Below are 26,655 nucleotides of genomic sequence, written 5' to 3' on the forward strand. Positions count from 1 at the left end.
AACCCCCTTCCCCGTACCTTTCTGTAGTTGGCCGGACAGACGGGAGCCAAACCCGCCTGTCCGGCAGGCAGCCAACGACGGAATGAGGCCAGATTGGCCCATCCGTCCCAAAGCTCCGCCTACTGGTGGGGCCTAAGGCGCCTGGGCCAATCAGAATAGGCCCGGGAGCCTTAGGTCCCTCCTGGGGCGGGGCCTGAGGCACATGGGCCCAACCCGACCATGTGCCTCAGGCCCTGCCCCCAGGAGGGACCTAAGGCTCCCGGGCCTATTCTGATTGGCCCAGGTGCCTTAGGCCCCACCAGTAGGCGGAGCTTTGGGACGGATGGGCCAATCCGGCCTCATTCCGTCGTTGGCTGCCTGCCGGACAGGCGGGTTTGGCTCCCGTCTGTCCGGCCAACTACAGAAAGGTACGGGGAAGGGGGTTGGGGTGTCGTGGGGGTCGGCCAGGGGGGGCGCGGGTCGGCTGGGGGGGCGGTCGGAGGTTCTTGGGGGGGCGGTCGTTGGGGGGAGGGGGGGTTTGCGTCGAGGGCAGGAGGGCCTGGGATCCCTCCTGCCCGTAATGTAGTGCAGGGTGGGGTTAGGGGGTCGCCGTGGCCAGGAGGACTTGGGCTCCCTCCTGGCCCGATATTGTAGGGGAGTTGGGGAATCGGCGGGGCAAGAGGGCTTGGGCTCCCTTTTGCCCCGATCGTGTCGGGGAGTCGGGGGGGCAAGAGGGCTTGAGCTCCCTTTTGCCCCGATCGTGTCGGGGAGTCGGGGGGGCAAGAGGGCTTGAGCTCCCTCTTGCCCCGATCGTGTCGGGGGTGCCAGGGACCACACGGAGTCACCCACCGTACCACCCGATTCGGGTAAGCGCAGGTATCGGTGGGTGGCTTATTTGCGGGGGGGTGCCTTATTTTACATTTTTTTCTAAAAAGGGGGGGCTGTCTTATTTGATGGCCCTGCCTTATCATCGGGGAAACACGGTAGAAAAAAAAAAAAAATGAACAGTTAAGTCCCAGTTTTTGCCGCTGAGACTGCCCTCTCTCACTGTAAAATTAGACTCTACTTAGTCTGTCTTTAAATTTAAAAAATGTGTGTTTTAAAAAACAATTATGTTTTTAGATGTATCTAAATAAAAATAATAACCAAAAATTTATCTTTTTTTATGTCATCTTAGCATATTTTATGCTACAGAACGAATTATTTTTTTTAACATGTATTGTTATGGGAAAACGCGTTTCACATAACGAACTTTTCGCATAACAAACTTGCTCCTGGAACGAATTAAGTTCGTTGTGTGAGGCACCACTGTATATACAGTGGTGCCTCGCATAACGGACGCCTCGCACAGCGAACGCTGCGCACAACGAACTTTATGTCTTGATTCGTACAACGAACTTCGTTTCACACAACGAAGTCGCCCGAGCTGCATCCTTCCGCGCAGGCACTGCGCTTAACTGCTCTCTCTCCGCCTGGCTCCCTCTTGCTCCCCCCGACTCCCCGACACGATCGGGGCAAGAGGGAGCCCAAGCCCTCTTGCCCCCCCGACTCCCCGACACGATCGGGGCAAGAGGGAGCTCAAGCCCTCTTGCCCCCCCCCGACTCCCCGACACGATCGGGGCAAGAGGGAGCCCAAGCCCTCTTGCCCCCCCGACTCCCCGACACGATCGGGGCAAGAGGGAGCCCAAGCCCTCTTGCCCCCCGACTCCCCGACACGATCGGGCCAGGAGGGAGCCCAAGTCCTCCTGGCCACGGCGACCCCCTAACCCCACCCTGCACTACATTACGGGCAGGAGGGATCCCAGGCCCTCCTGCCCTCGACGCAAACCCCCCCTCCCCCCAACGACCGCCCCCCCCCAAGAACCTCCGACCGCCCCCCAGCCGACCCGCGACCCCCCTGGCCGACCCCCACGACACCCCCAACCCCCTTCCCCGTACCTTTCTGTAGTTGGCCGGACAGACGGGAGCCAAACCCGCCTGTCCGGCAGGCAGCCAACGACGGAATGAGGCCGGATTGGCCCATCCGTCCCAAAGCTCCGCCTACTGGTGGGGCCTAAGGCGCCTGGGCCAATCAGAATAGGCCCGGGAGCCTTAGGTCCCTCCTGGGGGCGGGGCCTGAGGCACATGGGCCCAACCCGACCATGTGCCTCAGGCCCTGCCCCCAGGAGGGACCTAAGGCTCCCGGGCCTATTCTGATTGGCCCAGGCGCCTTAGGCCCCACCAGTAGGCGGAGCTTTGGGACGGATGGGCCAATCCGGCCTCATTCCGTCGTTGGCTGCCTGCCGGACAGGCGGGTTTGGCTCCCGTCTGTCCGGCCAACTACAGAAAGGTACGGGGAAGGGGGTTGGGGGTGTCGTGGGGGTCGGCCAGGGGGGTCGCGGGTCGGCTGGGGGGCGGTCGGAGGTTCTTGGGGGGGGGGCGGTCGTTGGGGGGAGGGGGGGTTTGCGTCGAGGGCAGGAGGGCCTGGGATCCCTCCTGCCCGTAATGTAGTGCAGGGTGGGGTTAGGGGGTCGCCGTGGCCAGGAGGACTTGGGCTCCCTCCTGGCCCGATATTGTCGGGGAGTTGGGGAATCGGCGGGGCAAGAGGGCTTGGGCTCCCTCTTGCCCCGATCGTGTCGGGGAGTCGGGGGGGCAAGAGGGCTTGGGCTCCCTCTTGCCCCGATCGTGTCGGGGAGTCGGGGGGCAAGAGGGCTTGGGCTCCCTCTTGCCCCGATCGTGTCGGGGAGTCGGGGGGCAAGAGGGCTTGGGCTCCCTCTTGCCCCGATCGTGTCGGGGAGTCGGGGGGGCAAGAGGGCTTGAGCTCCCTCTTGCCCCGATCGTGTCGGGGGTGCCAGGGACCACACGGAGTCACCCACCGTACCACCCGATTCGGGTAAGCGCAGGTATCGGTGGGTGGCTTATTTGCGGGGGGGGTGCCTTATTTTACATTTTTTTCTAAAAAGGGGGGGCTGTCTTATTTGATGGCCCTGCCTTATCATCGGGGAAACACGGTAGAAAAAAAAAAAATGAACAGTTAAGTCCCAGTTTTTGCCGCTGAGACTCTGCCCTCTCTCACTGTAAAATTAGACTCTACTTAGTCTGTCTTTAAATTTAAAAAATGTGTGTTGTTTTAAAAAACAATTATGTTTTTAGATGTATCTAAATAAAAATAATAACCAAAAATTTATCTTTTTTTATGTCATCTTAGCATATTTTATGCTGCAGAACGAATTATTTTTTTTTACATGTATTCTTATGGGAAAACGCGTTTCACATAACGAACGTTTCGCATAACAAACTTGCTCCTGGAACCAATTAAGTTCGTTGTGTGAGGCACCACTGTATATATATTTATTTTATTTATTTATTTATTTTTTAACAGAAGTATGGAGAACATTTTGAAGCAGTTGAAATTAAAAAGTAAAGTTTCATGCAGTACCAAGTCTACAGCTAATCGGGGCAAATGCAGCAGACCTCATATCTTTCTTCAGAGGTAAGAGAAATGTAGTTGAAATAAACCAGAAGGAGGATGCTGATTTGGTATATTTCCACTTGCTAAACAGCAGAAATGCTTTAAGATTAATGCTGATCACCGGACTTGATGGACCCAGGGTCTGATCCGGAGATGGCAATTCTTATGTTCTTACTAAATCACAGTAGTGCTTTTTAACTGTGGGCTGGCAAGGTAAATGCTGCAATGCTCATTTATGCAGATAACATTTTATTAGTCTATAGACTATCCCCTGCAACATTAGATTTAGGTCCTCTTTGATAGTTTAAAAAGAATAGAAGAATGATTGAGTGAGCATAAATTGGTTTTGAATATGTCAGACAGTAGCATGTTGTATCTCAGAAGATAAGGCAACACCGCAATTAGAACTCTCCTTAAATAATTATAGTATAAAACCAATAAATAACTTTTAAGTATTTAGGGATCATAATCGATTGTCATTTGTATTTTGAGGAACAGGTTTCATCTGTGGTTGCCAGAGGTTTTGGAGCATTAAGACAGCTCAGAGCCATTTGTGATTTTTTAGATGAAAAAACACTACAAATGTTAATTCATGCTTTTGTACTATCTAAGTTAGACTATGGTAATTTGATATATGCAGGTATAGGAGGAGTACAACTGAAGCGCCTACAAACAGTACAAAATGCATATATTCGTGACCATGTGACACCTCTGTATCTGAAATTCCACTGGTTACCAATGGAATTTAGGATCAAATTTTAAGAGCTTAATGTTGGCACATTGAGCATTATTTCAGCTATAACAATCATACCTTTCCAACCTGGTGTTATTTCATGCACCGAGGTGGTTATTACGATCTCTGAATGATAATAGGGTAGCTGTTCACATATCTCGAAGGCATATCTTGCCTCAACTAGAGATTGTGTTTTTTTAATTTAGCCGACAGTCTACCAAGAGTCGATGGTTTGGGAATCGGTATACTCAGAGGATACCGTGCAGTAAGATTGCGGGAAAGACATAGAAACATAGAAGATGACGGCAGAAAAGGGCCATAGCCCATCAAGTCTGCCCACTCTAATGACCCACCCCCCTTGATTTTACCTCCCTAGAGATCCCACATGTGTATCCCATTTCCTTTTAAAATCTGGCACAGTGCTGGCCTCAATCACCTGAAGTGTAAGTTCATTCCAATGATCAACCACCCTTTCGGTGAAGAAAAATTTCCTGGTGTCGCCATGAAATTTCCCACCCCTGATTTTCAGCAGATGCCCTCTTGTGGCCGAGGGACCTTTAAGAAAGAAAATATTATCCTCCACCTCAATACGGCCCGTGATATATTTAAATGTCTCTATCATGTATCCTCTCTCTCTCTACGTTCCTCGAGTGAGTATAGCTGCAATTTATTCAGCCTTTCCTCATACGGGAGATCTTTCAATCCCGAGACCATCCTGGTGGCCATTTGTTGAACCGACTCAACTCTCAGCACATCTTTTTGGTAATGTGGCCTCCAGAATTGTACACAATATTCCAGATGAGGCCTCACCATGGATCTGTACAACGGCATTATAACTTCGGGCTTCCGGCTGATAAAACCTCTATGGATACAACCCATCATTTGTCTTGCCTTTGATGAAGCCTTCTCCACTTGATTGGCAGTCTTCATGTCTTCGCTAATGATCACCCCCAAATCACGTTCCGCCTTGGTCCTAGCTAAGGTCTCACCATTTAGCGTGTAAGTTCTGCACGGATTCCTGCTGCCAAGGTGCATGACCTTACATTTTTTAGCATTGAAGCTTAGCTGCCAAGTCGAGGACCAATGTTCCAATAGAAGTAGGTCCTGCGTCATACTGTCTGGCAAAGTGCTCTTACTTACTAGGTTGCATAGTTTGTCGTCATCGGCGAAAAATGTGATTTTACCCTGAAGCCCCTGAGTCAGATCTCCTACAAATATGTTGAAGAGGATCGGGCCCAAGACCGAGCCCTGCGGCATTCCACTGATCACCTCTGACGTTTTTGAAGGGGCACCATTCACCACCACTCTCTGAAGTCTACCATTTAGCCAATCATTGACCCAAGCAGTTAATGTTTTTCCCAGTCCCATTGATTTCATCTTGCTCAATAGTCTGCGGTGTGAGACGCTATCAAAAGCTTTACTAAAGTCCAAGTACACGATGTCTAGGGACTCCCCACATCCAGTTCCTTGTTATCCAGTCAAAGAAGCTAATTAGATTGGATTGGCAGGACCTGCTCTTGGTAAATCCATGTTGGCGGGGATCCCATAGATTCTTCTCGTCCAGGATCGTATCTAATTTATGCTTAATTAGTGTTTCCATGAGTGTTTACTCACTATGGATGTGAGACTCACTGATCTGTAATTCTCAGCCTCTGTCCTGCAGCCCTTTTTGTGGAGTGGGATTACATTGGCTGTTTTCCAGTCCAAGGGGACTCTTCCCGTACTCAAGGAAAGATTGAAGAGCACGGATAACGGCTCTGCCAGAACATCACACAGCTCTCTAAGCACCCTGGGGTGTAGATTGTCCGGTCCCATGGCTTTGTTCACTTTGAGTCTTGAAAGTTCACAGTAGACGCTGCTGGGAGTAAACTCGAAATTCCAGAACGGGTCTTCTGAGCTTTGCCTTGCTTGCAACTGTGGACCTGACCCTGGCGCCTCGCAGGTAAAGACTGAACAGAAGTATTCGTTTAGTAGTTCGGCTTTATCGGAATCTGATTCTGCATAAGTCCCGTCTGCTTTCCTAAGGCGTACTATCCCATCTGTGTTTCTTTTCCTATCACTGATGTACTTGAAGAAGGATTTATCCCCTTTCTTAATGTCCTTTGCTAGATTCTCTTCTATTCGAAGCTTGGCCTCTCTGACTGCCGTTTTGACAGCTTTGGACCTGGCCAGATAGTCTTCTTTTGCCTCTCCTCTTCCTGATTGTTTGTAGGAAACAAATGCTTTTTTCTTTTTCTTAACGAGGTCCAAGATTTCTGTAGTGAACCACTGGGGTCTGTTATTTCTCCGTCGTTTGCTTACTGTTTTTATATAGCGATTTGTTGCTTCATGTAGGGTAGATTTCAGCCTCTACATTATTGGTTTCAGCATGGTCTTGCAGCGCCCAATGGACGAAATCTCCCGTGCGTTTGAAGTCAGTGCCCCGAAAGTTAAGGACCTTTGTTGAACCTTCTGCTGCTGCTGTTTTTTGCAGAAAGTGCGTTCCATTCTGCATCGGGCATATTGAAGTCCCCTAACAGTACTGTGTCCCCACGCAAAGTGATGTTTTTAATGTCTTCGATTAATTCCATATCCTTGTCTGCCTGTTGTCTTGGAGGTCTGTATATCATACCAAGATACAGGCATTTTTCGTTTCCTCTAGCCAGGTTCACCCAGAGGGATTCCACGGATCATAGGCAAGACGGAAATCCTGATGGATCGAAAGGGACACAAGAGGAAAGGAATTACAAGAAGTTAACAGGCCGCAAACTGAAGTGTATATACATGAACGCAAGAAGCCTAAGAAATAAGATGGGGGAATTGGAAGCTATGGCACAAAAAGATAACTTTGACATCATCGGCATCACAGAGACATAGTGGAACGAGGAAAACATCTGGGACACTGTGCTACCGGAATACAAGCTATACCGCAGAGACAGAGTAGGTCAAAAAGGTGGGGGTATTGTCCTATACATTAAAGAAGAAATTGAGTCTACTGGAGAGAACACGCCAGAAAAAAAAATAAGGTAGAGTCTCTATGGGCCAAAATTCTGGGAACAAAAGGAATGGAAATGAAGATCGGCATCTACTACCGACCCCCCAGGGCAGTCTGAAGAAATTGATGGAGAGATGACGGACGAGATTGAATGCAATTGCAAGGGAGGCAACGCAGTTATCATGGGTGACTTCATTATCCTGAGATAGACTGGAACCTAGGCACCTCTAGCTGCAGAAGGGAGACCAAGTTCTTGGATGCTGTAGGTGATTGCTTCCTGGAACAACTTGTCAAGGAAATACGAGAGGAAATGCAATTCTGGACTTAATTCTAAATGGACTATGAGGACCGGCGCATGGTGTAGAAGTAGAAGGGACGCTGGGAGGCAGTGATCACAATATGATATGCTTCAACCTGGACACAGGGGCAAAACATTGATCCAGAACGTCTGCCACGGCACTGAACTTCTGAAAAGGAAATTACGAAGGAATGAGTGGCATAGTGGGGAAAAAGATTAAGAAGAGGATAAGCACTGTAAAAACGCTAGAGCAAGCATGGTCCGTTTTTAAGGACACGGTCACCGAGACGCAAAATCTATATATACCGTGTATCAACAAGGGATCCAAGAGGAAAAAGAACAAGGAACCGATGTGGCTCACTGTAGCGGTAAAGGAAGCAATCAAAGACATGAAGACTTCGTTTAAGGAATAGAAAAGGTCAAAAACGGAAAAAAACTGGAAAAAGCACAAATAACATCAAAGCAGGGCTACAAGGTGGTAAGAGGGGCCAAAAGAGACTACGAGTAAAAAATAGCCTGGAGGCGAAAAACTTCAAGCCATTCTTTCAGTATATTAAAGGGAAACAACCCGCGAAGGAAGTGGTGAGGGCGTTGGATGACCATGGAATAAAGGGAGTGCTAAAGGAGGACAAAGCCATCGCTGACAAACTGAACACATCCTTAAATTGTTTCCGAAAGTCCAATCAGTCGCAGATTCCCCTGATGGGACCAGGTCCTATCTTTTCCTTGAGGACCGTGATTTGCACTCGCAGACACTGATGGCCATTCTCCCGTTGCTGCATGTGGTCCTCTAATGTAGATATGCGCTGTTGATTTGTAGGGAACTCGTTGTGTAAGGCCTCCAGATGTGTGTGTCCACAGTATCTAATTTGTCGACAATGGGCTGCAGCTTAGTAGTAAGTGAGCCCTCCAGTATTAATTTAACTTCATTGACCACCTCTGCTACCCAGGCAAAGCTGACTGTAAGAGTCTAGGAAGAGTCGCTGTCTTTGACGTGATTGGTCCTTGAAAACTAATGGCAAGTAATTTTAGTTTTATTTTTTTATGCAGTAGTTATCCTAATTTGAGCAACAAAGCAATCAAGGCTTTGTTACCATTTGGATCTTCTTATCTTTGCGAACTTGGATTTTCAGATCTGACAGAAATTAAATCGAAATAAAAAAAAAAAGAGAACGACTGCAGATGGTGGATGATGAAATGCATGTTTGCTTATCAAGTATCGAGCCACATTTTGAATTGATTTGCACTCAAAACCAAGCACATACATCACATTGATTATAGCAATTCTATTTTTTATTTATTTAAAATTATTTATAATCCGCCTATCTACAATTCTAGCTACTTTAATTTCACCGTTGTTACAATTACCCATACTTAACTTAAAGAACTTTAAATAAATAAATAACTCTCAAATCTAACTATTTCTTGGTTTTGCAGTTTTTTTAATTTCAATTATAATGTGCTGCAAAAAACATTTGCTCTGGTTTTTTGTTGTGTGCCACAAAAAAATACCTGTTCTGTTTAGTGTACCAGAGCTAAAAAAATGTTTGAGAGTCACCGGTATATACAATAAAAAATGAACTTCTTAAATTTTCTAGAACGGGGAAATCCACCTAGGAGAAACGGACCTAAGCTTAACCTTTTAATTGGCAGATGGTGAAAACGGCTCTTTTTCGTAACTTGATGTTGAACAAGAGCAACAGTGGTAAGTAACAGGCATTTGGAGATAGAAACATAGAAGATGACGGCAGAAAAGGGCTATATCCCATCAAGTCTACCCACCCTACTGTCCCTTCCTCTTAAGTCTATACCTAGTGACTATTTATTCAGATTGACTCTCTTAGGGATCCCCTATAGGCATCCCATTTATTTTTAAAGTCCCATTTATTCTTAAAGTCCAACACAATGCAGGTCTCGATCATCCCATCAAGTCTGCTGACCCATCCTCTTAAGTCTATACATAGCGACTGATGTTCCCGTTCGACCCTCGTAGGGATCCCACATAGGTATCACATTTATTCTTAAAGTCCAGCACGCTGCTGGCCTCGATCACCTGTGCTGGAAGCTCATTCCAACGGTCAACCACTCTTTCTGTGAAGAAGTACTTCCTGATGTCGCCATGAAATTTCCCGCCCCTGAGTTTGAGCGGATGCCCTCTGGTGACAGAGGGTCCCCTGAGAAAGAAGATATCATCTTCCACCTCGATACGTCCTGTGATGTATTTAAATGTCTCAATCATGTCTCCCCTCCCCCTACGTTCTTCTAGAGTGTAGAGCTGTAGTTTGTTTAGTCTCTCCTCGTACGAGAGACCTTTGAGACCCGAGATCCTCCTGGTGGCCATCCGTTGAACCGACTCGACTCTAAGCACATCTTTACGGTAATGTGGCCTCCAGAATTGTACACAGTATTCCAGATGAGGTCTCACCATGGTTCTGTACAATGGCATTATGACTTCAGGCTTCTTGCTGACAAAGCTTCTACTGATACATCCCATCATCTGTCTTGCTTTAGATGAAGCTTTCTCCACCTGATTGGCAGTTTTCATGTCTGCACTGATGATTACTCCTAGGTCTCGTTCCGCCGAAGTACTACTACTACTAATAATAATAATAACTTTATTCTTGTATACCGCATTACCATGAAAGTTCTATGCGGTTAACAGAAGAAGAGACTGTACATTTACAGCGATATTACAATTTCGTTAATATTAGATTTACATTTTGGATGATACATATTCGGTCAAGTTACCATTACATTTTTGACAGTAAATATACTGTGAAGTTATTTTGGCAGCTAGGTTATATGTTCAGAGTGGTTACAATTGCTATACAATTGCTATAGTTAGATACAGCAGCGTTACAGATAGCAGTGTTGCATGAGGCGGTAAGGGTCTAGGGGGGAGGTCAGGAGGGGAGGGAGGGTTAATCAGAGGAACTTGTCAAAGAGGTAGGTTTTGGTTAGTTTCCGGAATGTTTGATAGTGGGGGAGTTAAAGTTTCTCCATTCAAGGTGTAATTTCTGCATGGATTACCGCTACCGAGGTGCATAACCTTGCATTTCCCAGCGTTGAAGCCCAGCTGCCAGGTCGAGGACCATCTTTCCAATGTAAGCAGGTCCTGTGCCATACTATCCTGTAAATTACATTCACTTACTGTATATAAAAATGTATATAAAAAACTGATACATATACAACATATACACAAAAATATGCAGGCCTAACAAGTCTTCCAATCCTTTGTTGTAAAGGCTTGCATATTTTTGTGAAAGACTTTTGTCCTGGATACAGTGGGAGGAGTGGGAGGCAACTGAGCCAATCAGGGCTTTAGGCCCCTCCCCATGCATCACAAGATGCACTGGGGAGGGAAAGACCCGGCATTTTAGACTTGGTTGTCTCGGAGGAGGAGGGACTGAGTGCCCCTCCTGCTCCCAACTTAAAAGGTACGGGGGGATTGAGGGTGGGCCTCCGTAGGCAAGAGGGAGTGAGCATCTCTCCTGCCTTTTTTGTCTGGGTAGGGGAGGGGATGATTTGGAGGGCGATTGGTATGGGGAGCCTTCATGGCAGGAGGGAGTGGACATTCCTCCTGACATATTTTTATTTTTTAAAGGGGGGTAGGGAATGAGTGATGTGGGGCACCTTTGTGTATGGAAGGAGTGGGCATCCCTCCTGCAGTTTTTCTGCAGGGGTGTCACTGGGATGGCAGGAGGGAGTGGGCATTCCTCATGCCATTTGTTTTGCGTTGGGGGTAGTGGCTCAGTGGTGCCTGGTTTGGGTGGTGGGCCGCATTTGTTGGGGGTCATTGGGAGGGCTGTCATTTCTGGTTGGGAACTTTTTTTTTTCTTTTTTTAATGGGATAGATATTTTGTATGTGTAATGCATGCAAAATATCGGTGCCATTGAAAAAAAAAAACCATAACAACATAAGAATTGCCGCTGCTGGGTCAGACCAGTGGTCCATCATGCCCAGCAGTCCGCTCAGGCGGTGGCCCTCTGGTCTAAGATCAGCGTTATAGCTGAGACTAGCCCTCTCTGCGTATGTCCTTGTTCAGCAGGAACTTGTCTAACTTTGTCTTAAATCCGTGGAGGGTGTTTTCCCCTATGACAGACTCCGGAAGATTGTTCCAGTTTCTACCACTCTCTGGATGAAGAAGAACTTCCTTACGTTTGTACGGAATCTATCCCCTTTCAACTTTAGAGAGTGTCCTCTCGTTCTCCCTACCTTGGAGAGGGTGAACAACCTGTCCTTATCTACCAAGTCTATTCCCTTCAGTACCTTGAATGTTTAGATCATGTCCCCTCTCAATCTCCTCTGTTCGAGGGAGAAGAGGCCCAGTTTCTCTAATCTTTCGCTATACGGCAGTTCCTCCAACCCCTTAACCATCCTAGTCGCTCTTCTCTGGACCCTTTCGAGTAGTACCGTATCCTAGTTCATGTACGGCAACCAGTTCTGGACGCAGTACTCCAGGTGAGGGAGCACCGTGGCCTGGTACAGTGGCATGATAACCTTCTCTGATCTGTTTTGATTCCCCTCTTTATCATTCCTAGCATTCTGTTTGCCCTTTTTGCCACCGCCGCACATTGCGTGGACGGCTTCATCGATTTGTCAATCAGAACTCCCAAGTCCCATTGCTGGGAGGTCTCTCCAAGTACTGCCCCAGACATCCTGTATTTGTGCATGAGATTTTTGTTACCGACATGCATCACCTTACACTTATCCATGTTAAACCTCATTTGCCATGTCGATGCCTATTCCTCGAGCCTGATTATGTCACGTTGCAGATCTTCGCAGTCCCCCTATTTCTTCACTATTCTAAATAACCTCGTATCGTCCGCAAATTTAATCACCTCACTCGTCGTTCTTATGTCCAGATCGTTTATAAAGATGTTGAAGAGCACGGGTCCAAGCACCAACCCCTGCGGCACACTACTGGTGATGCTCTTCCAGTCCGAGTATTGTCCATTTACCCGCACTCTTTGTTTCCTATGCTCCAGCCAGTTTCTAATCCACATGAGTATTTCACCCTCGATTCCATGGCTCGCAATTTTCCGAAGTAGTCGTTCATGCGGAACCTTCTGAAAATCCAGATATACAATGTCGACCAGGTCGCCCTTGTCTATCTGCCTGTTCACTTCCTCGAAGAAGTGAAGCAAGTTTGTCAGACAAGATCTGCCTTTGCTGAAACCGTGCTGGCTGGTCCTCATCAGACCGTGTCCGTCAAGGTGATCAATGATGTGGTCCTTTATCAGCGCTTCTACCATATTTCCTGGTACCGAGGTCAGACTTACCGGTCTGTAGTTTCCCGGGTCTCCTCTTGAACCTTTTTTGAAGATCAGCGTAACATTTGCCACCTTCCAGACCTCCGAAACCTTTCCTGTTTTGATTAACAGATTGGCTATTAGTTGAAGCAGTTCAGCTATGGCTCCTTTCAGTTCCTTGATGACCCTTGGATGGATGCCATCCGGACCCGTGGATTTATTGCTCTTGAGCCTATCAATCTGCCTGCATACCTCTTCTAAACTGGTGTTCCTGCCTACCCCCTCATGGGCTTCCAGTCCCCGGGCCTCGCTTTGTTTATCCTCCTCCTGTGGTGTGTCTGTTTTGTCCTCATCTCCCTCCTGTGGTGTGTCTATCTCATCCTCAGCCTGCTTCCCCTTTTTTGGATGTCCTTCTGACTGTTTTCTTCATTTCTTGCTCTTTGGTTTTGTCAGTTTCCTGGGTTCCCTGCTCCTTGCTCTTTGGTTTTGTCAGTTCCCTGGGTCCTTGGGTTTTTTGTCAAAAATTTTCCACTCAGTCTCGAACCCTCTATCGCCTTTTCCTGGTCCAGTATCCTTGTTTGATACTCTAGTCTGGTGTGTCGATGTCAGATCGACTATCGGCTTTCCCCTTTTCCTAGACATGGCTTTAAACTGAGGAAAAGGGGAAAGCCGATAGTCGATCTGACATCGACACACCGGACTAGAGTATCAAACAAGGATACTGGACCAGGAAAAGGCGATAGAGGGTTCGAGACTGAGTGGAAAATTTTTGACAAAAAACCCAAGGACGCAAAGCGGCTGTATTTTTTTTCTATGTCCCCGCCTCTTACCGGGTTTAAGAAGTATAGTCAGTATAATTGGGTGATTTCTCTCACCGACCCCCATCGTTGGTGTATCAAGTACTTGGGGGCCTGAACATTGGCCTGAGTCCTACCAGCGCTGTGCTATCCTTCAAAAATGAGCTCTTTGGAGGCATCGTGGAGCTCTTTGGTCCTATGAAGTCGTCTGCAGAAAAGGCCTCAGCCTCGACACCCCCCCCCCCCCCATGGCGGCCTCGACATCCAAGTCCTTGACCTCGATTAAGTTGCCCTTGTCCTTGAAGGCCTCGTCTGCTGTGCCTCTAAAGGTCTCATCCTCAGGCAAGTCTCCTCTTCCCTCCGCAGGTACGCTACCTAAGTAGCCTCCAGCTGAGTCTCAGGCAATCCAGGCAACAAGTGCAGTCGTGCCAGCCTCTACGAAACCTCTTCCTAAGCGTGCCTCCAAACATAAGGAATACTCATCTTCGAGGCCACCCTCTATGGAGCGCACTGCTGCACCTTTCAGACCAGAGTCATTGGTGTCAGTGCCTGTCTTCGAGGACATGCTGCAAGCCATATTGACCATGCAGCTTACCACTGTTTGGGCCAAGCTGGCCCCTGCCTCAGCCCTGCTTTCTGTGAGCCAACCGGAGCATACTATCGAGGCACCACAAGCAAAACCTCTTTGGTCTCGACCCTTGTCTTCCAGGGACTCCTCGCCTTGTCCTTCCAGGTCCAGGGTCTCCAGCTACTCAACCTGTTCGAGACGTGGTGGAGAAGCCTCGTTCAAGGCCTCACTCGAAGCACTCCTCATCCTTGAGGAACCTCGCTTCAAAGAAGAGTAAAGACTTTCCTATGAAGAGTCCAGAGTCTCCTATGCCTTGTTTGTCGAGGCCCATCGAGACCCCTTCCAAGCCCAGGCATAGGTCTCGAACTCTGAAGCTTTCAATGTCTCGTACGTCTACGCCTTGAGGCCCATCCAGGTCCTGGACTCCTCTCTTCAGACCATCTACGAGGGATCTTCCTTCGCCTGTCTCTATGAGGCATGAGTCGAGGCTGTTAATTCCTCATACTCCTGGGACTCCTCTGTCGAGACTTCTCAAACGTAAGCACTCTCTGACTCCACCTATATCACACAGCGGAGCTTCTTCTGTGACTGTTACGTTGGATACAGACCTTCCTTCACAATACTCCAGGGAGGCTCCTCCTTCTTATTCAGCGGCACCTAGGTCTCACTTCACTTCTCCTGAGGAATCTTCGGCTTCAAAATCCACATCTTTTTCAAAATTCATTTGGCTGAGATGGAATTGCCACATTCGCCAAAGGACACAAGAGACTTCCTATGAATCCTGTTTTGAAACAAACTTTTCTCAGGAATCTTGAGACTCCTTATTCAATCCTGGCTATCCCCTTTAAAATGGAATCTGTTATCGCACGATTCCTTGTAAAGGGTTTGAGAAGCCGCAATTGTCTCACCAATCCTTAGTGGTGGAATCATCTCTTAAAAAAATCTAATCCCACAACGGTTTACGCTGCCGTCCCTCAAGGCAGAGAGGGACACACGATGGATAAATTTGGACGCTTTAACAGCTGATACTTCACCATTCTTTATATTTTCTGAACTTTATTTTATTAGAAATAGCAAGATATACTCCCCATTAATGTGGGCTTGAAAGGAACTTTGTATGTAGGATTTGATTATGTATTACTTTATTTTATGTGATATCCTTTTTTCTTTTGAACTCTTAGAAATTGTAAAGTATTCAAAATTATAAATAAAAAAGATAAATTTGGACGCCGTCTATATCAAAATTCTATGATGGCAAACAGGATCCTACCTAAAGTACTGCATTAAGACCATGGCCTACTTCTTTCCTGATCTGCCTGAGCAGCGTTTACCTGCGTTTCAAGAACTTCAGCAGACCCTCTCACAAATATGTCTCTTCATGCTTAAAGCCACTTATGATGCGTTTGAAATGTCATCTCGGGTCACTGCTTTTGCGGTGGCAATGCGACGTCTGGCTTGGCTACGTATTATGGACATGGACCCTAACTTGCAGGATCATCTAGCCAATTTACCGTGTCAAGGTAATGAGCTCTTTGACGACGCTATTGAGGCTGCTACTAAGCATCTCTGAGCATGAGCAGTCATTCGACTCTTTGATTCAACCTAAGGCTAAACCTCCAGCTTCCAAGCCTTATAGGCCACTTCCATGTCGATATCCACAGAAATCTACTCCGGCTTTCTCCAGGCCTCCGCCTAGGAAACAACCACAGCAGCAGCGTCAACAGAAACCCCAGACTCCTGCTGCGGCTAAGCCTGCCCAGTCTTTTTGACAATCTAAGTCTGAGCATAACATCCACCTTCATCCATCAGATTTCTCTCCTTCCCATAGGAGGTCGGCTCCATCACTTTTACCAACAGTGGGAGCAGATTACATCAGACTTCTGGGTTCTCACCATCATCTGAGAGGGTTACTTGCTTCAATTTCTCCAAATTCCACCAGATCTCCCTCCAAGTGAGTTTCCTTCCAATATGTCGCAACTTCTCTTCTTCAGGAGGCTCAGGCCCTTCTTTGTCTCCGAGCTGTCGAGGAGGTCCCCTTGACCCAACAGGACATGGACTTTTATTCCCGTTATTTGCTAGTTTCAAAGAAGATGGGGGATTTGCAACCTATCCTGGACCTCCAAGCTCTCAACAAATTTCTTGTCAAAGAAAAGTTTTGGATGCTCTCTCTTCCAACACTGTATCCCCTGATGGATCTAGGCGATTGGTTACGCTCCCAAGATCTCAAAGAGGCTTATACTCGTATTCCAATTCATCTAGCCTCTCGCAGGTTCCTAAGATTTCGGGTAGGGAATCTACATCTTCAGTACTGGGTCCTTCCTTTCGGCCTCGCCTCATCTCCCAGAGTCTTCACGAAGTGCCTGGTGGTGGTGGCTGCAGCCCTGTGGACGCAGGGTCTTAGTCTTTCCATATCTGGACAACTGGCTCATCAAAGCATTGTCTCAACAGGAGGTTATTGTAACTACCCAACGGACTATAGCGTTTCTCCAAAGTCTTGGGTTCGAAATCAATTTTCCAAAGTCCCAGTTAAGACCCTCTCAAACTCTACAGTTTATTGGAGCCATACTGGACACTGTTCAACTCAGAGCATTCCTGCCTCAATCACATCAGGACACTCTCATCCACCTTTGTCAATGAGTGTCTTCCTTCACTTCACTCTCGGCAAGGCAAATAATGGTTCTCCTCGGTCACATGGCTTCTACAATTCATGGGACTCCTTTTGCCAGACTTCACCTCAGAATTCCTCAGTGGACCCTGGCATCTCAGTGGCAGCAAGCTTCCGACCCACTCTCTCAACACATTACAGTGACTCCTTCGTTAAGACAGTCTCTCCATTGGTGGATGCTCTCTTCCAATCTTTCCAGAGGTTTGTTATTTCACACCCACCCTCATCAGAAGGGTCTCGCGACAGATTCCTCAACCTACCATTGGGGGTCTCATCTTGATGGTCTCCGTATTCAAGGCCATTGGTCCAGCACGGATCGTCAGTGTCATATCAATCTGTTGGAACTCAGAGCGATCTTTAGTGCTCTCAAAGCTTTTCAGCTTTCACGACCAGGTAGTCCTCATTCGAACAGACAACCAAGTCGCCATGCACTATGTCAACAAGCAGGGAGGAACAAGATATCTCCCTCTTTGTCAGGAAGCTCTAAAGCTCTGGAATTAGGCAATCCTTCACAACATCTTCCTACGAGCTGTCTACATCCAAGGGCGGCAAAACTGTCTGGTGGACAAATTAAGTCATCTTCTACAACTTAATGAATTCCTTGCCTCTTCATCACATTTTTGCTCAATGGGGAACTCTTCAGATAGATCTCTTTGCGTCTCCCCACAACAACAAACTGCCTCAGTTTTGCTCCAGGATATACTCTCCTCATTGCCTCGAGGCAAATGCTTTCCTTCTGGTATGGACGAATCAGTTTCTCTATGTGTTCCTTCCATTCCCTCTGATTCTCAAGACTCTTGCAAACTCAAGAAGGAGCATTCCACCATGATTCTGATAGCTTCTCGGTGGCCCAGACAACCTTGGTTCTCCCTTATACTTCAGCTCAGCAGCAGGGAGCCTCTACTTCTATCAGTATTTCCCTCTCTGCTTACACAGAGTCAAGGGTCTCTGCTTCATCCCAACCTGCAGTCTTTACGCCTGACAGCTTGGTACCTCTCAACCTAACTGCTACTCTACAGTTCTCTCAATCTGTACAGGACATTCTAGAGGCTTCCAAGAAGCAGTCCACTAGGCAGTGTTACACCCAGAAATGGACTAGATTTTCTACTTGGTGTACTACTCATCACAAGGACCCGCAATCTACCTCCTTGTCTTCAGTTTTGGATTACCTGCTACACTTATCTCACTCTGGACTCAAATCCATATCTATTAGAGTCCACCTCAGTGCCATTACTGCTTTTCATCAGCCTATTGAAAGGAATCCTCTCTCTGCTCATCCCGTGGTTTCCAGAATTATGAAAGGAGTTTTCAAAGTCAACTTACCTCTGAAGCCGCCTCCAGTGGTTTGGGATCTCAGTCTTGTTCTTACTTGATGAAGCCTCCATTCGAACCAATAGATTCGGCTCATCTTAAATATCTCACTTGGAAAGTGGTTTTTCTCATTGCACTCACCTCTGGTCAGTCAGTTGTACAACATTTATTCTCCTAAATTGCCAACACTCCCACCATCCCATTCTGGTTAGCTTGGAGGTCACCCACATGTTGAGAATATGCTGCCTGCTTGTCCTGGGATAAAGCACGGTTACTTACCGTAACAGTTGTTATCCAGGGACAGCAGGCAGATATTCTCACAACCCACCCACCTTCCCTGGTTGGCTTCTTAGCTAGCTATCTGAACTGAGGTACCTCACAGGAGACGTGCGACCTATGTTCGGCAGGAATGCACTCATGCATGCGCGGTGCAGCACTCGCAAACTCTTTGAAAGTTCTACAAGCAAGTCTGTTTGCGAGGCTGTCCGTTACGGGTTCCATGGAGGACGTCACCCACATGTTGAATATCTGCCTGCTGTCCTTGAATAACAGCTGTTATGGTAAGTAAATGTGCTTTTTGGTCATACCATCAAAAGAGAGAGATCACTGGAGAAGGACATGTTTGGGAGGATCAAAGGAATCAGGCGAAAAGGGCAACCTGCAATCAGATGGCTGGAAATGTTGAAAACAATGATGGGGATGATGCTGGAGGACCTTTCCGGACTAGCACAAAACCAATTTCTTTTTAGATTCATCAAATCACTAGGACTCGAGCACAAGTCGATGGCACCTAACAACAACAAACCGTTTTGATTGTAACCACAGAAAGGTGATGTATCAAATTTCATTTCCCTTTCCCTATTTTAAAAATTTCTACACTGCTTAAAACCTAAGCGATTTACAAAGAGAGCATACATAATCATGTAAACTTACATAATCAAGACAACATAATACATTGACTCATTACAATTATCTAACATCCTAAAACTAGTACAAAACTAGTAAAACTTCAGTAGAATAGGGTATCAAACCTAAAGCCTGATGTTGACGGAGGTATGATATTAATATTTTTCAACATAGTCCATTTAGGAAACCAGGGGTTTCTTCAGCCATTGACAGCTCATTACTTTAATGCCATCAACAAAGTGGTGGGCAGCCTTCTTTACGACCTGTCTTCCTGCCCTTGTTAGCACTGCTCACTCTCAGCTTAAAATGGAAACACTGTGGGCATTTCCTTTCTGTTGCCATTTCTCCTACTGACTTTTGCACCTTTCCATTAGTTTTTTTTCTGGTTTATCGGGTCTGTGACCTTCGGGTTGCTTATTCCAGCAATGTTGTGCAGTCTGATCTGTGGAGGTCTGCTTAGCTCTTCTCTAATGCTTTTGGTGCTTGGATTAAAAGGATAAAAAAAAAGAGGGTGTATTTCCCGAGTGCTCTGAAATACTTCTCTATAATACTGAAGTTTCCTTCTTGAGGAGTCAAAGCCAATGCTTCTGAGAGGCTCCTTCATGTTCTTCAATATCAGATTTGGGGTTGAGCAAGTCTGATGTGTTCCTGATTCTCACTGCCATATCTGTTCTGGGCTACTTCAGTTAATCTGTTCTATGTCTTCTCAAGCTACAAGACTAACTTGATAAAAAAAAAAAAAAGAAGTTCATGTTCTAGAACAGAGTTTCTCAACTCCTTGAAGCCAAGAACCCCCTAAGTCTAACAAATATCAGCTGAGTACCCCTGCCCAAGCTCCGCCCCTGACCCCACCCCCATAATAATAGTACTAATTGTAATGCTATTTCTTCCATTCATTTTTCATATACACACAATATAGTATAATGGTAACCACAAAATTAAAAAATCCCCCACAAAGCACACAAAAATATTGTAGGCAGAGAAAATGTTAAATTATCATTTATATTTGGGGGTTGTTGTTTTTTTTTTTCAAAGAGGTCAAGGCAGATGACTTTAAAATATGCAATGTCACCTAAGTAACAACTGTAGAAAAATAGACACTGTACATTATATAGACAGCAGATATAAATTCTCAAAACTGATGCATTTCGATCACTAAATTGAAAATAAAATCATTTTTTCTACCTTTGTTGTCTGGTGATTTCATGAGTCTCTGGCTGTACTTCCTTCTGACTGTGCATCCAATATTTCTTTCTTTCTGCCTCCTGCATGCTTCCTCTCCTCTGGACCTCATTCCCTTCCCTAACCAGCATCTCTCTCTGTCCCATTAGTCCAACTTTTCTTCCTCTCTCCTCCACCCCTTTAGACATGTCTTCTTCTCTCTCTCACTGCCCATTTGTCTTTCTCTCATTCCCTCCCTTGCTGCAAAGGGAGTGGGGAGAGAGAGAGAGAGGGCCAGGGTGCATCTCTCCCACCCTCTTTACTGCCACATCTAACATTTCTCCCTCTCCCATCCCCCCTATCATTTTTTCACCACTGCCCTCCACCCCATTTCTCCTTCTCTTATCCCTCTCCAGCACCATGCCACATTGTTCCCTCCATCATTATGTCCAACATTCCACCCCCTTGCATACCCTTCAGTCTGTCTCTCTGTCCCCTCTCCACCACCATATTCAGCATTTTTCCCTCATCCTTCTCTTCCTGAAGCAGCTCTACATCAATCCTCTCCCTCTCTATGCCCAACAATTTTTCTTTCTTCCTTTCCCTATGTGCCCCATCTCTTTCCATCACTCGCACCCAACAATTCTCTCTTTCTGCTTCCTCCCTCCCTCGTCCCATGTTCATGCCCCCTCTCTGCCTTCCAGCCTTTATCCCAAATTTGTGCCCCTCCCATGTCCCAACACTCTTTTTCTCCCCCCCTCCTTTCTCCCTTTGTCCCAGATCATGTCCCCTCTCTCCCTTACTTGCTCGCTCCACGGCCGCACTCTCTTCCTTCAGGGCCGTCCAGCTGGGCTGCTTCATCCTGCCTTCAGTAGCACTTGTTGCAGGGACTCAGGCAGTGGCTCCTACACGCTGCACATGACTGACCTACAAGCCTTCCCTCTGACGTCAGCAGGAAGGAGGGCATGGGATCCCCAGCAGCAGGTATTATGGAAGAAGGGGGTGGGAGACCCATGCAGAGCCACACCTCCAACAAGCTGTTCGTGTACCCCTAAGGGTACATGTAACACATGTTGAGAAACTCTGTTCTAGAATAATTAATGGAGGTTGTAGTTACTGACCCCATGAGCTGGTGCACATTCTCACATATGATATTCACAGGTCTTGTGATTAGTTTAGTATATACACAATACAAATAATACATATGGGACCCTAAGAAATACAGGACAGTTGTGAGCTATAGAACTAGCCTTGTTCACTTGGTGTGCTAAAGGGTTCAGCTTGGGAACCATACACTAAAATACTTGCTATGATTCTCCTGGGGTAGAATTATTATTTTTTATTTTGTTTTAGAACAAATTGTTTTCAAATATTTAATTTAAAATATTTTCATTCTTTACAGAAATCTCCAGATATGTAAGAAGACACGAAAAGCATTATCTGTCATGAAAACCAAAAAGCAGAGGAAGTTGAAACAGTCACATGAGTGTCAAACTAAAGCAAATAGAGATGAGAAGAAAAGTAAGACAAAACATGAAAATCTCTATGTTTTTAAAGTTGCTTCAACTTTTGCACAATCCTCTGAAGAAAGCAGTAATGAAGAATCTGAAACCTTAATGGGGCTAGTAAAACGGAAAAGATTATCCAAACCTGGGACTACCAGGAAGAAACTATTTTCTACAAAAAGCACAGGTAAAAGCAAAGCTACTGCAGAGGTTGCCCCATCCAAAAATGAGCACAGCAGAGGTAGCCCAGACCTAACAATTGAGAAGTCTTCAAAAATTAAGCATAACAATTCAGTCATGTCAGAAGTGGCAAGTTCAAGTGCATCCCCTTTTTCTATGACAGTAGAAGAATTGGATGATGCAGATTCCTTTGCATGGGTTCAGCGTGGCAGCTTCAGAGATATGTTGGACATGCTGAATTCAGGACATTCATTAAGTGCTATTGTGCGAGAGTAAGTGTCTAAAAATGTTTCCTATTTAAGTGCTTAATGTGTTCGAAATATTCAGCACCAAATTTATGCATTTTACATTTTCTGCCATGCTTTATTTGTAACATGTATCTCATAGGTAATATTTTAAGTAAAATAAAGCCTTCTGTAAATAACATGATTTCTTTATTTTAAACTGATGTCTGAATATTGAAAGTAAAGTTAAATATTTAATTAGATATTGGTGTTTGATAAGACAGAAAATTTCACAAGTCAAATATTTTTCTTATACTTCTTATGAAAGGATTAAAAGCGATTTTTACCAGGGGAAGCATAGAAGCCTTACCTAGCCTAAGGTATGGAGTTTATCTATAAAAAATACCTTTTTTATTGCTTTTCCAACTATTATACAAAGCAAACAAACATACTTTGTTACGAGAAAGTATATAGAGTATCTGCGTAAGTCCGAGGGTTTGGGCGGCACCGGCTCTATAGCTTGAACATCCAGCAAGCACTGAATGGTGGCTTGAACCTTTTAATGGTTTGGCTGGTCGACCTGCAGGAGAGTCCATGAATCAATCTGGCAGAGGCTAGGCAAATTCCATCTTGCAGCCCAAGCAAAAAAAATGTCCCAAGACCCACTGGCTGGATGTAATGTGCATCCAGGTGAGAAGAAAGGTTGAGAGCTGGCCTCCTATCTGAAAAAGGGCATCTCTTGGGCTGGTGTCAATGTGCTTTCTGGTAGAGGACACAGACCGGGAGGTGGAAGACTGGGAATACCTGTAGCCATTATACCTTCGGCGTAAGCCCTGTGAAAATATCTGCAACGATCAGGATTGCTGTGAGCCAGAAAAATTAGAACAATCAAAACCCTAAGAGGGTCTATGGCCATCACAGAATCCAGAAGGTCATCCAGACCTTTGCCAAACAATAACTGCCCCTGAAAAGGCAGTCTAGCTAAAGTAGCCTTGGAAGTGGAATCACCTGCCCCCTGTCTGAGCCAAAGCATTCAGTGGGCAGAAAACACAGACACCTTTGCCAAAACTCACATAAGGTCATACACTGCATCAGTCATATAATCTGCCCCGGCCAAGAGAAGTTGAGGAGGGGAAACCACTACCTCTTTCCAGTGTGCACAGTTAAGAGAGGCAGGTGCGTACGACAAAGATGTTGCCAAAGCAGCTTTAATGCCTAAAGCAGCTGCATCAAAGAGTTTCTTGAGGACCACATCCACACGGCAGTCCTGCATTTCCTCTAACACTACACCCCTCACTGTGGAAAGAGATGCATTTAGTCACCTGTGCCACCAAAGAATCCACCCTGGATTGACCTAAAAGTTGCTGACACTCCTGTGCCAGGGATAGCTCTAGCAATTTTCAAAGCACCCTCTGGAGAGTCAAACTGCTCCAAAACCAGAATGCTCATCAGGATGCCAGGGAAAGGTAGCAAGTACATACCACAAAAGCCAGGAGAAAGAAGTGGATGGAGCCAGTGAGTGACCAAAACTGAGTTGGTAAAATAAATAATTTAATCAGAATGCAGTTCATTTCATTTGAAAAGGGAACACCACACCAAGTGGATGTAGAATAAAGGTAATGTTATGAAAAATAAATATATAAATGTCAAAAGCAACAAGCTAAATGGCTATCTTTTGCCCATACCAGTCATGCAAAACAGTGCATCTCCGTCAATATGAGCTTGAAACCAAGAAAGAGCAAGGGGCAGATGGGGTGGGGGGGATAGGGAAAGAAAAAGTAAAAATAGAGAAAAGGGAAAAGACGGGAGGAAAGGAGAAGAGAAAGAAAGGAAATAAAGCAGGATAAGGTCTGAAGAAATGGAAAATGAGGGAGGGGAACAAAACTTGGAAAAAGAAACAGACCAACAAGAGGAGGAGACAATTATAAAAAGGGTCTAATTAGCTCATTATTTATAGAAAAAGGTGTGATGGTAATTAATGTCACTACCATGCCATCTTGATTTGGATCAGCTTGATAACATACAAAATGGGAGATCCTTTATAGTGTACCCAGAATTATTTCCATGTGGAATGAGGGACAGAAACAACATTTCTGGAGATGCAGATTCTGTGTTCAACTATTCTGATCTTAACCACTGCTTATTCCTAGGATAAGACGCATAAAATCTGCTTTACTACTCGGGACCTGGGTTGGCCACTGTTGGAAACAGGTTACTGGGCTTGATAGACATTCGGTCTGTCCTAGTATGGCAATTCTTATGTTCTTATATAAGTAACAATTGCAGGGACAAACAATGTATACTTGGGATGAATGATTAAATCTCATACTTTTATTTGTGATTGGGTGTGTGACATGAGTGATGATTAATGAATGCCTACACAGCAAAGAGCTGCACTTCAAATTTTCAGTGTTCTCCATACTTTCTATTGTCTGGTCTGGAAGTACAGATTAATTTTTCCTTTAGATTTTTGTTGCATGAATAGACAACTGGTTTTGTCATCTTTCACAAAGTTATATGTCTCTAAGATATGCCAGTGTTTTTTTCTAATGATGTGTTTTGTATATTGTTTCCATGATAGCAGAACTTACAGCTAAAATACAGCTACTATCCAGTTTACTCTTTGGGGATTTTGTTTTCAACAATAACTCCCAACACTGTGCCATAGCTTCATTTAAGCCCTGTTATGCATTTTTCTGGATAGCCCCTTAGGTTGAACTATTTGGGCCATTATTGTTAGCCTATACCAGTGGTCGGGAAACCGTGGCTCGCAAGCCGCATGCGGCTCTTTGATACGCAGCTCCTGATTGGTAAGGCCCGACTTAGTGCAGGAAGAGGTGGTCGGAGTATACAGCGAGTGATTTCTTGCACTCGCTGGTGTTCCAGCTGCTCTCCCGCTGCCCTCTCCGGTCTCCCCCCTGAAAAACCGTATTTGAGGTTTTTCAAAATTTGCGGGGGTTCCTGGAACGGAACCCCTGCAAATATCGGAAGAGTACTGTTGCATTTTTTAACAATTGTAGTCAAATCAAGGTGTTTAACAAAGTTTAAAACAATGGATACAAGATTTAAAAAAGAGAAGGAAAAGACCAATACTGTAAAACTGGGAGAAAAGGATATTCAGGGAAGGGATGAGTTACAATATTTATAAGGGAAAGGGGAAATTAATAAAATAAAGTTACTGATCCAGTGCCCACCTGGCACAAACAGTGGTCAAACTTGGCAGATTAGGGGTTGGGGAGTCCATCCCAAATTATTTTGAGTCAAATTGAGGGTTTTTAGAGGCAGAAAACAAAGTTTAGAATAAATAAATAAATAAATTTAAAATCTAAGATGACCGCCATCATGATTTTGTGCCCAAAATGGCAAAACAAAAAATAAAAGATAGTGATTTGGGGTCTGGAGAGGTGGAAGATCTGAACCCTACCCTCAGAAACTGTAAAAAAAAAAACACTTTAAAACACCTTTAACAAGGCACCCCTGAACTCCCATAGGAAATAATGGAGGTTTACTCACAGTTCAGCACTGCCTGCCTGTTAGCAATTTCACAGAGTAGACACCGAAGAGGGAGTGGAAAATATGAAAAAGGATCTGCAAAAGTTAGAGGAATGGTCTAATGTCTGGCAACTAAAATTCAAGGCAAAGAAATGCAGAGTAATTTGGGGATTAATAATCAGAAGGAACTGTATATGCTGGGAGATGAGAAGCTGTTATGCATGGACGGGGAGAGGGACCTAGGGGTGATGGTGTCCGAAGATCTAAAGGCGAAAAAACAGTGTGACAAGGTGGTGGCTGCTGCCAGAAGGATGCTGGGCTGTATAAAGAGAAGCATAGCCAGTAGAAGGAAGAAGGTGTTGATGCCCCTGTACAGGATGTTGGTAAGGCCCCACTGGTGTATTGTGTTCAGTTTTAGAGACTGTATCTGGCAAAGCGGTCCAGAGGAGGGCAACTAAAATGATAGGAGGCTTGCGCCAGAAGACGTAGGAGGAGAGACTGAAAGCCCTGAATATGTATACCCTAGAGGAAAGGAGGGACAGGGGAGATATGATTCAGACGTTCAAATACTTGAAAGGTATTAACATAGCACAAAATCTTTTCTAGAGAAAGGAAAATGGTAAAACCAGAGGACTGACATACAGATGATTCAGCTGGACACTACAGACCTATATTCTCACTTGTGTATGCTGGACACTACAGACATATATTTTCCCATAGCCAGGCCCAGCCTGTACCTTGCTGTCTGTAAACATCTGCAGCCTTTGCAATGCTAACAATGATGTTCTTGTTTCCATTCCCTGCTGGGAAGATATCCCTCCAAGGTTCTGCTGAACTGTTATCAGTGCTGTATGACTTCATATGCCAGGCACCATAGAAAGCCATAAAATGTTTATAATGAGCAAGGAGCCCTGCTCATGTGGGTGTAACGAGATGAGAGAACTTGGTACCAAAACATTTGCTCCCTGTCTCTGAACCATGTTATGGGAACCAAGCAGCTGGATTGCTGAAAGGTCACCTTTGCCAACTTTTCATCTTACAAGGACACCATCCTGAATATGCACAGGATTGTAAAACCACTAATTAGCAGCTACATGTCTCAGTGCTGAAAGAAGAAAGTTCACCAAGAGTTCTCTGTTTCTGCAAGGCCCCCCCTTT

At 45.6% G+C, this 26,655-nt stretch overlaps 1 protein-coding gene across 2 annotated transcripts in view; it reads left to right on the top strand.

Moving 5' to 3' along the window:
* The window catches only part of LOC117360842, a 72,469-nt gene extending 50,197 nt beyond the window's left edge, over window positions 1-22,272 (top strand). The window contains exons 4-5 of one of the 2 annotated variants that reach the window (XM_033945326.1): window positions 3,341-3,451; window positions 21,499-22,272. In XM_033945326.1, coding sequence (XP_033801217.1) covers window positions 3,341-3,451; window positions 21,499-22,057 — 670 coding nt within the window. In that variant the 3' untranslated portion in view covers window positions 22,058-22,272. The remainder of the gene's footprint in view (window positions 1-3,340; window positions 3,452-21,498) is intronic. The other variant, XM_033945327.1, reaches the window with a different exon arrangement.
* The last annotated feature ends 4,383 nt before the right edge of the window (window positions 22,273-26,655 follow it).

This window comes from Geotrypetes seraphini, chromosome 5, assembly GCF_902459505.1.
Source record: "Geotrypetes seraphini chromosome 5, aGeoSer1.1, whole genome shotgun sequence".
In the NCBI taxonomy this organism is placed as follows: domain Eukaryota; kingdom Metazoa; phylum Chordata; class Amphibia; order Gymnophiona; family Dermophiidae; genus Geotrypetes; species Geotrypetes seraphini.